The sequence below is a fragment of the Plecotus auritus genome, assembly GCF_963455305.1.
Source record: "Plecotus auritus genome assembly, chromosome: X".
NCBI classification, from domain to species: domain Eukaryota; kingdom Metazoa; phylum Chordata; class Mammalia; order Chiroptera; family Vespertilionidae; genus Plecotus; species Plecotus auritus.
Window position 1 is genome coordinate 130,814,581 of NC_137784.1, and position 10,850 is coordinate 130,825,430.

The following is a 10,850-nucleotide window of genomic DNA, read 5'->3' on the forward strand; positions in this document are numbered from 1 at the left end:
CCAGCGGGGCTGACTGGACTGGGCACCGCCATCTTGTGGCTATGTGCACTGCCATCTTTGTGATGCAATGATGGTTTATTTGCATATTACCCTTTTATTAGATAGGATACTATCCAAGGTATTTTATGAGAGAACACCTATGCTTAACATACATGATTTATTCTGGTACTCACTATTCTAATTTTGTCTGTTCTTTATATACTATTAAGATAATTTTTGAAAAGCCAGCACTAACCCACCAAGATAGTTGTCAGGTGATTATTAGCATGGAATCTGAATAACATGCCTCAAAAGTCCCAGCTTTTCCAAGGCAGTGGTATTCCCCCAAGGTTACTGGCACTTGTTGTCTGAATGCCCCAGATTTGAGCCAAGCTATAGAGCATACATTTAAAATCTTTCTTCCGACCTTCCTTGTCATCTGTGTCATACAGCCTATGGCCCTCCCAACTTCCCGACTCCCCCATACTCCCACCCCAGACACAAGTGCTAGCTCGTCACAATTTTCAGTTTCCCTTAGGGTCTGCTCAAATTTTATTGCTCAGATACTGTGGTTCATATTGTGTTTCTTTTAAGACTTAATTATTTACAACGCTTTTAGATGGCAGAGAAAAATAGAGCTGATGGTACAGAGATATCCTAGTAAGCCACTGCTCCCTCCCATGTATAACGCCAACCCATTATCAATGTCACAAACCAGAGTGGTAAGGTTTTAACAACAGATGTGCCTACGCAGATACAGCATCATTAACATGGGATAAATACTTATGGAGTTGCTGCATCATATGTTACAATTATGTTTACTATTATATGAAACTGCCTGACCATACATACAGCTTCCAATGTGGCTGTACTATTTCACTTTCCCACAGGTAATGAATGCAAGTTCCTGCTATTCCACATCCTTGACAGCATTTGGTGTTGTGACTGTACCAGATTTTGGCCATTGTCATAGGTGTTTATTTATTGGGGGGGGGGGGGTCTGATCAAACCTTAAGAAGTGCAGAAAAGGCACAAGCAGACCTTTTAAGAGTTTCACTCAAAGCATCTTGAGCCTCCATAACCACGTGAGACAATTCCTTATTAGAACTCTATGTTTACATGGTTGGGTTCAGTTTCTCAAACAACTGAGACTCGTCCCCCCTCCCTGACATTCTTGTCCTCCTGATCAGGATGTGCCTTTTGTGGAAGGAAAGGCAAGGCATTGCTGGATTCTGGGAGGCCCAGGTAGGTGGAGAAAAGAGGGGAAAGATCTCCCTCTGAGGGGGTCTTTCAAGCAAAGTCGGGCACTCCCATCTTCACTCTATTACTCTGCTCTCAGGGGCCTTAATCACTTGACTCTGGGCAAGGCCCGGGTCTATCGGTGTGAAAACCACAGGCAGGCAGAAAATATTTTAAGTCCCATATATCATGAGGGACTTGTGTCCAAATAAATAAAAATATTTACTACGTGATGGAAATTAACAAGCCCATACAAATATATAACTGATTTAAGGACACTTCACCAAACAGGATATATAGATCACACACTAAAGAAAATAAAAATCACCCATAAACATGCTCAGCATCATTTTTCATTATGAAAATGAAAATGTAAACTACAAAAAATAATCAACTGCAAACCTATCACAATGGCCAGAGTCCTCAAACCTGAAAGTGCCAAATTTGGGAGAGGATGAGGAACTCTCCTTCGCTGTTAATAGGGAAGAAAATGTTACAGCCTTTAGAAGACAGTTTGGCAGATTCTTATAAAGTCAAACATGGACTTGCCATTAGATTCAGAATCCGCAATTGTCAGTTTTATCAAGTGAATTTGGGGTCCATAAGAAAACACCAAAACTATGCATGATTAGAGCAGTTTGATTCATAATGGCCAACCAAGTCTTCCTTCAACAGGCGAATTCATTAATAAACTTGGATACAGCCACACACTGAAACTTGGATTCAAAGCTGAAGCCACTCTCAGATGTTCCAGAAAAAGAAAGGTTCAAAGGGCACTCCTATCAAATGGTCAGGGAGAACTCATCAGAATCTTATGCTGACTGTTCCAAAGCATACAAAAAGATGGGCAATTGTACAACTCATCCTCCCAGGCTACCTTTCTTTTATTCAAAATCTTGAGGAATTCTCACAAACAGAACTTTTGGAACAAGTTCATTCACATAGCATAAAATAGCCTCTATATATTAATGGCATATTCAAATCAATAGTGCATTAAATGACCACATAGACTATCAGCCTATATCCAAAGAATAAAAATTGGATTTAATGTTATAAAATTTCTATTGGAACTCCATGCATACAAAATAGAATAGAAAAAAAAATTTTCATGTCAATGGCTACAGAGAGAGAGACTTGAAAAAAAAACAACACTTTAATATGAGTTCAGGGGAAAAACTTTGAACAAACTCAGCCAAAAGGAAATTTCCATTTCCTAAAATTTAGAACAACCTACTTAAGTGTGAAACATTAAAAGCATTTCCATTAATGGTAGGGACAAGGCAGAGTTGCGGGCTGTGGGTATAAAAGTAAATATGAGGTTTGAATATGGAAAATAAACAAATAGTATCTGTTGATAATATGATCATCTATCTAGAAAATTCAGAAATGGAGATCTGGATTATCAAATGCATAATAAACTGTATGGAAGATGACCATAGCATAACAATAACTTTCCACACAAAGCAATAACTATTTAGAACATGTAATACAAAAATCTCATTGACCACAGCTATAAAAGCCAAAACATAACCAAGAAGTATCCTAATTGAAAAAGAGTCAACTAAAAATTATACTGAGAGATTCAGGTTAAAGAAAAAGAAGCGCCAAACAAATGGAGCAGTTTCCATATTCACTCATGGGAAACACAATATTGCAAATATGTCTATTCTGCTTAAAATTTTTACAGACTTAGTGCTATACAGGTTGTTGCCCAAATAACAATTAGGCTTGGACTGCTGACTTCTGCTCCCTAAATAAAAGGAGGGAAATTATCAAAGGAAGAGGTTGCAGGGCATGGGCTGGGCAGGATTCAACAATAAAATCTAAACAACATAATATGAGCAAGCCCCTCCGGGAGACAAGACTGGTAAGCTGGCACTTGTGGTTGAGGTGGTTCTCTGGGGGAGCTGGGAAGTGGTTGAGGACTGGCCTTTCAAAAATTATGGTTTCAATAGAATATAAAGAATAGACTAGGAGTAGAAAAGCAAGTGTCAGAGTAAATCATGCATAGTAAGATTAGGTAAGATTTCATAAAATAACTTGTCTAGTACATGTAAATACATAGGACATAGACATGCATATGTGTGTGTGTGTGTGTGTGTGTATTTATGTATATGGTATGGGCATGTATGGATATGTAAACAAACCTGATCAACATTTAGGCTATATGTGTACACATACACAATATATGCAGATTTATACTTATATATATACATATATAAACATGTATGTATAAATAAAATGTATACAAACTAGGTAGAGTTGCAAAATGCAATAATTACTATGAATGAGGTTCAAAAGGGAAAAAGCCTGCAACGACAAGCAAAGGTAGACAGATAACCCCAAACCGCAGGCCCTCTCCAAATCCCTACTACAGATCAGCGACTTTAATGAAAATGAAACATTTAGAACACAAGGTTTCCAACGTGTCAGCCTGTCTGGTGAAGAGACACCATGGGAAGTGGGGGAGGGGAGGCAGTCAGGGTCTGCTGCTCCCCAGGGACCTTGGCTGTGCAGCGCCCCATCTAGGAACTGCGATGTGACCACAGTGGTCTACGCCAGGGTTGTGAAGACCCTCCAAGTAAGCACTGAGGGCTCTACCCGCCCCACAACAGAGGGACCACCCAGGAACCCAGCTCTGGTGCTCCTGTCAGATCGGGGGTACCTCAGGCAGAGTTGTCAGGCTGTGCACTCCCGCCCCACCTCCTAGAGGGACCTGGGGGAGGCGACACTTGGCCTGAGGGGCACAGACCCAGGTCAGCACAGGGTGGGGTCCCAGGCCATCCAGCCCAGGTGGGGACCAGACGGTGCGGCTGAGCACACTGGGAGCGGAACCCCGGCCCTGTTAGAAGTCCTCCACTACCCCAGAATTGTTTTCCGGAAGTGATGTCATTGACTTCCGCCTGAGAAGCCTGAGGGAGCTGAGCGCCATCTTTAGAAGGCCGGCTTCGGGCCGGTAGAGGGGACAACCGCTGAGGGGGGCAATCTCAGGTTGGCGGAGCCCAGACTCTGCCTGGAATCAGGGTGAGGACCAGACGGAGGTCCCCTGGGATCTAGTTCAGCCCCTGCCGGGAGCCCTGGGGAGTGAGGCCCAAAGACCTCCACAGGGGTCTCGGGGTTGAGGGCCGCCGTGTGAGGGTCCCGCCTCCCGGTTCACAGAGGGAGGGTCCCAGGACCTGCAGGCCTCATGGTGAGGGCCGTGGGGGAAGACAAGGTGACTCTGGGCCCAAGAGCAGTCAGTCCTGGGAGCCCTAAGGTGTGGGGTGACCACCAGCGGCGAGGACTGACTTCCCATCTTCCAGGTTGAGACACTCTTGGGGCTTCGTGTCATGGCCGAGTCTCAGGTCCGCAGAGGGTGTCCAGGACGTGGCCGGAGTCAGTGTGGGGACCCTGAGGGAGATTGGGGGACCTGGACCCCAGAACAGTATCCATCAGGCAGGCCTCCTGGGGGTGGGGAGGGGTGATCTCACACATTTTGCTTTGTGAGTTCTGCATTCGGTCTGAGATACACTGGGGGTTTGGTAGAAGGAACAGGGATACAGGCAGAAGACGGGGAGCCCAGGTCCTGTTGCTGTCAAGTTGAGGACCCTGAGGGAGATTGGGGGCCCTGGACCCCAGAACAGTGTCTATCAGGCAGGCCTCCTAGGGGTGGGGGAGGGGTGACCTCACACATTGTGCATTGTGAGTTCTGCATTCAGTCTGAGAGACAATGGGGGTGTGGTAGGAGGACAGGGATACAGGCAGCAGAGGGGGGACCCCAGGTGCTGGTGCTGTCAAGTTGAGGACACTGAGGGAGATTGGGGAGCCCTGGACCCCAGAACAGTGTCCATCAGGCAGGCCTCCTGGGGGTGGGGGAGGGGTGATCTCGCACATTGTGCTTTGTGAGTTCTGCATTCGGTCTGAGATACACTGGGGGTTTGGTAGAAGGAACAGGGATACAGGCAGAAGAGGGGGAGCCCAGGTCCTGTTGCTGTCAAGTTGAGGACCCTGAGGGAGATTGGGGGCCCTGGACCCCAGAACAGTGTCTATCAGGCAGGCCTCCTGGGGGTGGGGGAGGGGTGATCTCACACATTGTGCTTTGTGAGTTCTGCATTCAGTCTGAGATACACTGGGGGTTTCATAGAAGGAGCAGGGCTTCAGACAGCAGAGGGGGAACTCCAGATCCTGCTGCTGTCAAGTTGAGAACCCTGAAGAAGATTAGGGGACCCTGGACACCAAAATCATCAGTCCAGGGAGGACCAGTGGGTGGGGTGACTACAGGGTGGGGTGACCTCTGCATCAGGTCTGAGAGACTCTGAGGTTCGGTGTAAGGAGCAGAGCCACAGGTCCGCTGAAGGAGAATAGACAGGACCCTGGACCCCACAATGTAGGGGACCCCATAAAAGCCCTCCCCTGCTACAAGCCATGGGAGCCCCCATAGCAGATGACCCCTTCATTTGTTTCCTGACTTCGGCATGCAGGTCTGAGATACGCTAGGGTTCAATGTAAGGAGCACAGCCACAGGACGACTGAGGGCACCCTGGACCCCACAACTAGGGGACCCCATAAAACCCTACCTTGCTATCAGCCTTAGGATGTTCCCTGGTAAAACACCAAGTGCAGAGAGTCCTGACTCCTGTATCCAGGACTGAGTGAGACTCAGGACTTGGTATAAGGTGTAGGGAATCACACTTCTAGGAATATATCCAAAAAAAACGGAAAGAATGTATGCACCCCTATGTTCATAGCGGCACAATTTACAATAGCTAAGATCTGGAAACAGCCCAAGTGCCCATCAGTAAATGATTTCATGAAAAAGCTGTGGTACATTTATACCATGGAATACTATGCAGCAGTATAAAAGGAAGGCTGTCTTACCCTTTGAGACAGCATGGAGGGACCTGGAGGGTATCATGCTAAGTAAAATAAGCCAGTCAGAGGAAGATAAATATCACATCATTGCACTCATATGTGGAATCTAAGTTACAAAGTAAACTGATGAACAAATAGATACCCACAGATGCAAGCATAGAACAGATTGGGAAATCTCAGAGAGAAGTTGGGGATGGTGGGAAGTAATCAACCAAGGACCTTGTATGCATATATGCAGGGCCCGTGGATACAGACAATTGGGTGGTGAGGTTGGGGGTCAGAGGACAGGGTAGGCTGAAGGGGGTCATGTGTAATCTATAAAAATAAAAGCAAAATATGCTAATTAGACCAGATATCCTTGTGGACGACCTTCTGGTGGAAGCCAGGGCTGGCAGGGAAGACAGGTCCCGGGTGACAGAGGGAAGCTGGTGCCGGCAGCCAGGGGTAGGAAAGCCTACTCTTGCACAAATTTCGTGCAGCAGGCCTCTAGTATTTTCAATAATAAAGAATTATTAAAACATTAAAAAAACAGTGTAGGGAATCAGGCCCACAGAGGGGAGGGCAGAAGTACTGCCCGGACTCAAGTGGCATTTGATGCCTTCAAATCAGGGTCCAGGAGCCTGTGGGATTTCATATAACAAACAAGCCCCAGGTCTGCAGAGGAAGGAACCAAGACCTGCCAGGGTCAAGGTAAGGACCCTGTGTCAGGACTGCGGGGACCCAGACTCCCAATGTAGAGGCCGCACAAAACCCCACCTTGTTCTCAGGCTTGGAAGGCCCCAGGGAGGGTGACCGCATGTGGTGTTTCCTGACTTCAGCATTCAGGTTTGAGTGAGAGTGGAAACTTGATAAAAAGTGTAGGGCCTCAGGTCCACAGATGGGATGCAGAGGCAGTGCCCAGAGTCAAGGTGCTTTTCCTGGCTTCTGCATCCAGGTCTGACAGGCTCTGGGGTTTGGTGTAAGGAGCAGGGTCTCAGGTGGGCAGAGGGAAGGGTCAAGGAGTACCCCAAAGGAGGACTGAGGAATCCAGGAACCCTAAGCAGAGGGGAGTCCACAGAAGTCTGCCCTGCTGAAACTCTTGGGAGGCACTGTGGTGGATGACCGTGCAGAGAGGAACCACAGAAGCCCAGACCTGATGTCCGCCCTGGGAATTCAGGGGGAACAATATATGCAGCAGAGGGGAGGACCCGGGTCTTGCCAAGAGTCAAGGTGAACATGCAAAGGAAGACTGAGGGACCCGGGACCCCACAACAGAGATGCCCCATGTTACCCCTACTGTGAACCCTGGGAGGATGCCGGTCGATGACCACATGCTTTCTTCCTGACTTGGGCATCTTAGGTTGACAGGAGGTTCCAACTCCAGCCAAGAGTAACGGTGAGGATCCTGCGGGAAGAAGAGGGGACTCCACCCCCTGAGGGCTGAGAAGTCAGGCTCCAGGAGGCAAAAGGAGGGCTGCTGGACTCTCCCAGGATACGAGGTAAGGACCTGAATTAGGGTTCAGGAAGCCCCCTAGCACACCTTGAAGTATGCCTGAGGTTTGGCCAGTGCCAAAAGTGTCCCCATTGTGCCTGTTCCTCCCAGCAGCACCTGGAAGCCTCATGCTAGGCCTGTGGATTTGGGTTGTTTCTAGACCTCTACCTTAGAAGTGGCAAACGGAGGTGAGGACATTGTCCTGAAGGTGCTGGATTCAGGGAAACAATGGGAGGTGTCCCAGGCAATGCTGGTAATCAAAGTGTGGGTCTTGAGGCAGGATGATAGTACCTCCCAAACCAGTAAAAACAAGGACCAGCTGGCATAGCCTCTGCTGGCACAACTGGGTCACTCGGACATGATAGTCAATGTGGTGTGTCCTCAAGTCCACCTTGGAGGTCTCAGAGAGATGGTGGACATGGCCTGCAGTATTCATTCTCCGTTCAGCAGAAGGGAAAGGTCCCAGGCACTCCACGAGTGAACATGGGTAGCTTGGGCAGGAAGGAGGATACCACACTCCAGACAATGGGTGCCCTGAACACAATCTGTGCTGCTGGCATCCCTGGGAAAAGGCCTGGCATGGGTCTGCAGAGGTGGTTCCTCCTCACGTTTGTCTCAGAGCACTCAGGAAGGACAGGGCCAGGGTCAGAGGGGATGGCTTCAGTTCATGAAAAGAGGAGCTGAGGCTGTGGAAGGGTCCTAATGGTCTGAGTGCTTTCTGTGGAAAACTGCAGCTATGTGCTCCCTGAGAAAACAAGAGAGCCCTCAGCATCAGGGAGTGTCCTGTCCTCAGCATGCAGATTCCCCAGGCAGTGTACCTGGGTGTGACATGCTCTCGCTTTCCACATGCCTGCTCCTCGTGAGCATTCTCATTGAGGACAGTTATTCAGGGTGAAATCGGGTCAGCTGGATTCAGATCCAGGCCTAGCCAGGAAGAAAGGCAAGTACCTTGAGGCCAGACTAAGGGAACTCTGTACCTGGAACAGACAGGCCCAGGCCCTGGTGTCAGTTGTGTGGAAACTGGGCTGGGGTAGGGGCAGATGGAGCACCTGTTCACTTTTGTCTCAGATCTCTCGGGAAGGTGAGGACTCTGCTGTGAGACCACACGTCGGGTCATCCCCTTGGTCCACATTTTGTCAACAGAGAGGAGTCCCAGATCCTGCCAGGAATCAAGGTGAGCACTGAGGGGAACCAGAGCACATGGGAACCCAGACCTACCCTGCCTCTTCTGTCAGCAGTGAGAAAACTCAGAATAGTGCTTGGGTTAGCTCGGCTTACTTCCTACTCCTGTATCTAAGGGAGGTGAAGCCTAAGTCTGAGCAGATTGGGCTCAGTCAGCAGAGAGAGTTGTCTGAAACCCTGCAGTGTGCTATGGTGAGAAATGATCAGAGGCTTATCCCAGGATAGATGGACCCAAATCTTCAGTCACCCCTTCTTGATCCTCTGGGAGAGGGACCACATATGGGGACCCCTCAGTTTCTTCACTGATATGTCAGGTGTGTGTGTGTGTGGTCTTGTTCTGAGATTTTAACCACTGGCCAGCAAAAGGCGATGAGGGGCCAGACCCTGGCAGGGGAAAGGTGAAGATCCTACTTGTGCAATGAGGAACCTTCCACCCACAACAGAGGGGACCCCACAGAGTTCTGCCAAGCCTCCTGTCAGCACTGGGGTCCCATTGCAGTCCTTGCCATGTACATGCTGAGGTGGCCCTTTTTTCCCTCTAGCAGAGCCTGCGGATTGGAAGAGGTGAAGGCCTTGGTCTACGCTACATAGTCTCAAGTCACAGAGCAGCAGAAGGCCAGGAAGTGCTAGGAATTAAGGTGAGGTTCCAACCATGAATATGTCCCCACGGGCTCCCCCACCCATGTCAGAGGGGACCCCATATTGCCTGACACCTCCACACCCCACCATCAGTTACAGAACCCTGTGCTGTGCCTTCTATACCCTAAGCAGTTAGGTCACTTCCTACTTCAGGTTCTTAGTGGGCAGGCTGGTCAGGAGTGAGCCCTGTGAGGCCCATGTACACCCCTAAAGGAGAGACATATAAGTCACCTTTGTCAGAGCCGCCTAGGGTGTGTATCTCAGCTCATACCTCTCACACTCCCCCTCTCCCCCAGGCCTGTGGGTCTTCATCAGCCATCTTCTGCCCACACTCGGTCATTGTCTCAGCACAAGTCATCATGCCTGGCCATCATATGAGTGAGCTCGGCAAGCTTGAGGAAGACCATCAGGACCCAAGAGAGATGCCTGATCTGGTGGTGGAGGAGCTGTTCTGGGTTATGCAGGAGGAGGAGGAGGAGGAGGAGGAGGAGGAGGAGGAGGAAGAGGAGGCCGTGTCTCTCTCCTCCCTGTCTTCCTCCCCCTCAGTCCTGTTTATAGATAGCCTAGAGGAGGTGTCTGCTGCTGAGACACCAAGTCCTCCCCAGTGTCCTCAGGGTGCCTGCCCCTCCCCCCATGCATTGGTAGCCTTTCCATGGAGCCAATCTGAAGATGAGAGCTCCAACAGCCACGAGGAGGAGGATCCAAACACTGAGGGAGGCCCTGACGATGATGCCGATATCTTGCTCCAAAAAGCACTGCATTCAAAGATGATGGAAATGGTGGAGTTCCTGCTCCTGAAGTATCACGCAAAGGAGCCAACCACCAAGGCAGAAATGCTGAGTAGTGTCATCAAAGAGCACCATGTCCACTTCCCTGAGATCTTCCGTGCAGCCACTGAGGTCATGAAGCTGGTCTTTGGTATTGATGTGAAGGAAGTGGGCCCCAGTGCACACACCTATGTAATGGTCACCGCCTTGGGGCTCACCTATGATGGGATGGTGAGCAATGGGAACAGATATCCCAACACCGGCCTCCTGGTCACACTTCTGTGGGTGATTGCTGCGGAGGGAGATTGTGCCCCTGAGAAGAAAGTCTGGGAAGCACTGAATGTTATAGGGGTGCAAGATGGGAAGGAGCACTGGATGTATGGGGAGCCCAGGGAGCTCATCACTAAAATTTGGGTGCAGGAACAATACGTGGTGTACCGCCAGGTGCCCAATAGCGATCCTGCATGCTATGAGTTTCTGTGGGGTCCCAGGGCCCGCACTGAGACAACCACATCGAAAGCCCTTAACTTTGTGCTCAGGGTTAATGACAGGGATCCCCGTTCTCTCCCATCCCTGCCTGAAGGACCTGAGTGTAATGAGAACCACTATGCCTGAGCCAGAGTTGCACCCAGGCACTTTTCAGGCCCATGTGTATTAACTTCATTTGCTGGGCATAAAGTGCGTTCCATTTTCAACTCTGTGTTTGAGGAGAAAGCACTAGT

At 49.2% G+C, this 10,850-nt stretch overlaps 1 protein-coding gene across 1 annotated transcript; it reads left to right on the plus strand.

Annotated features, from left to right (window-relative positions):
- Positions 1 to 8,580: 8,580 nt before the first annotated feature.
- Positions 8,581 to 10,743, plus strand: LOC308240301 (melanoma-associated antigen 4-like; the record flags this gene model as incomplete). The annotated part of the gene is made up of 4 exons (XM_080653191.1): positions 8,581 to 8,621; positions 8,684 to 8,714; positions 9,658 to 9,739; positions 9,908 to 10,743. 4 exons carry the CDS (start codon positions 8,581 to 8,583, stop codon positions 10,741 to 10,743), a joined length of 990 nt encoding a protein of 329 aa, XP_080509317.1.
- Between the last annotated feature and the right edge of the window lie 107 nt (positions 10,744 to 10,850).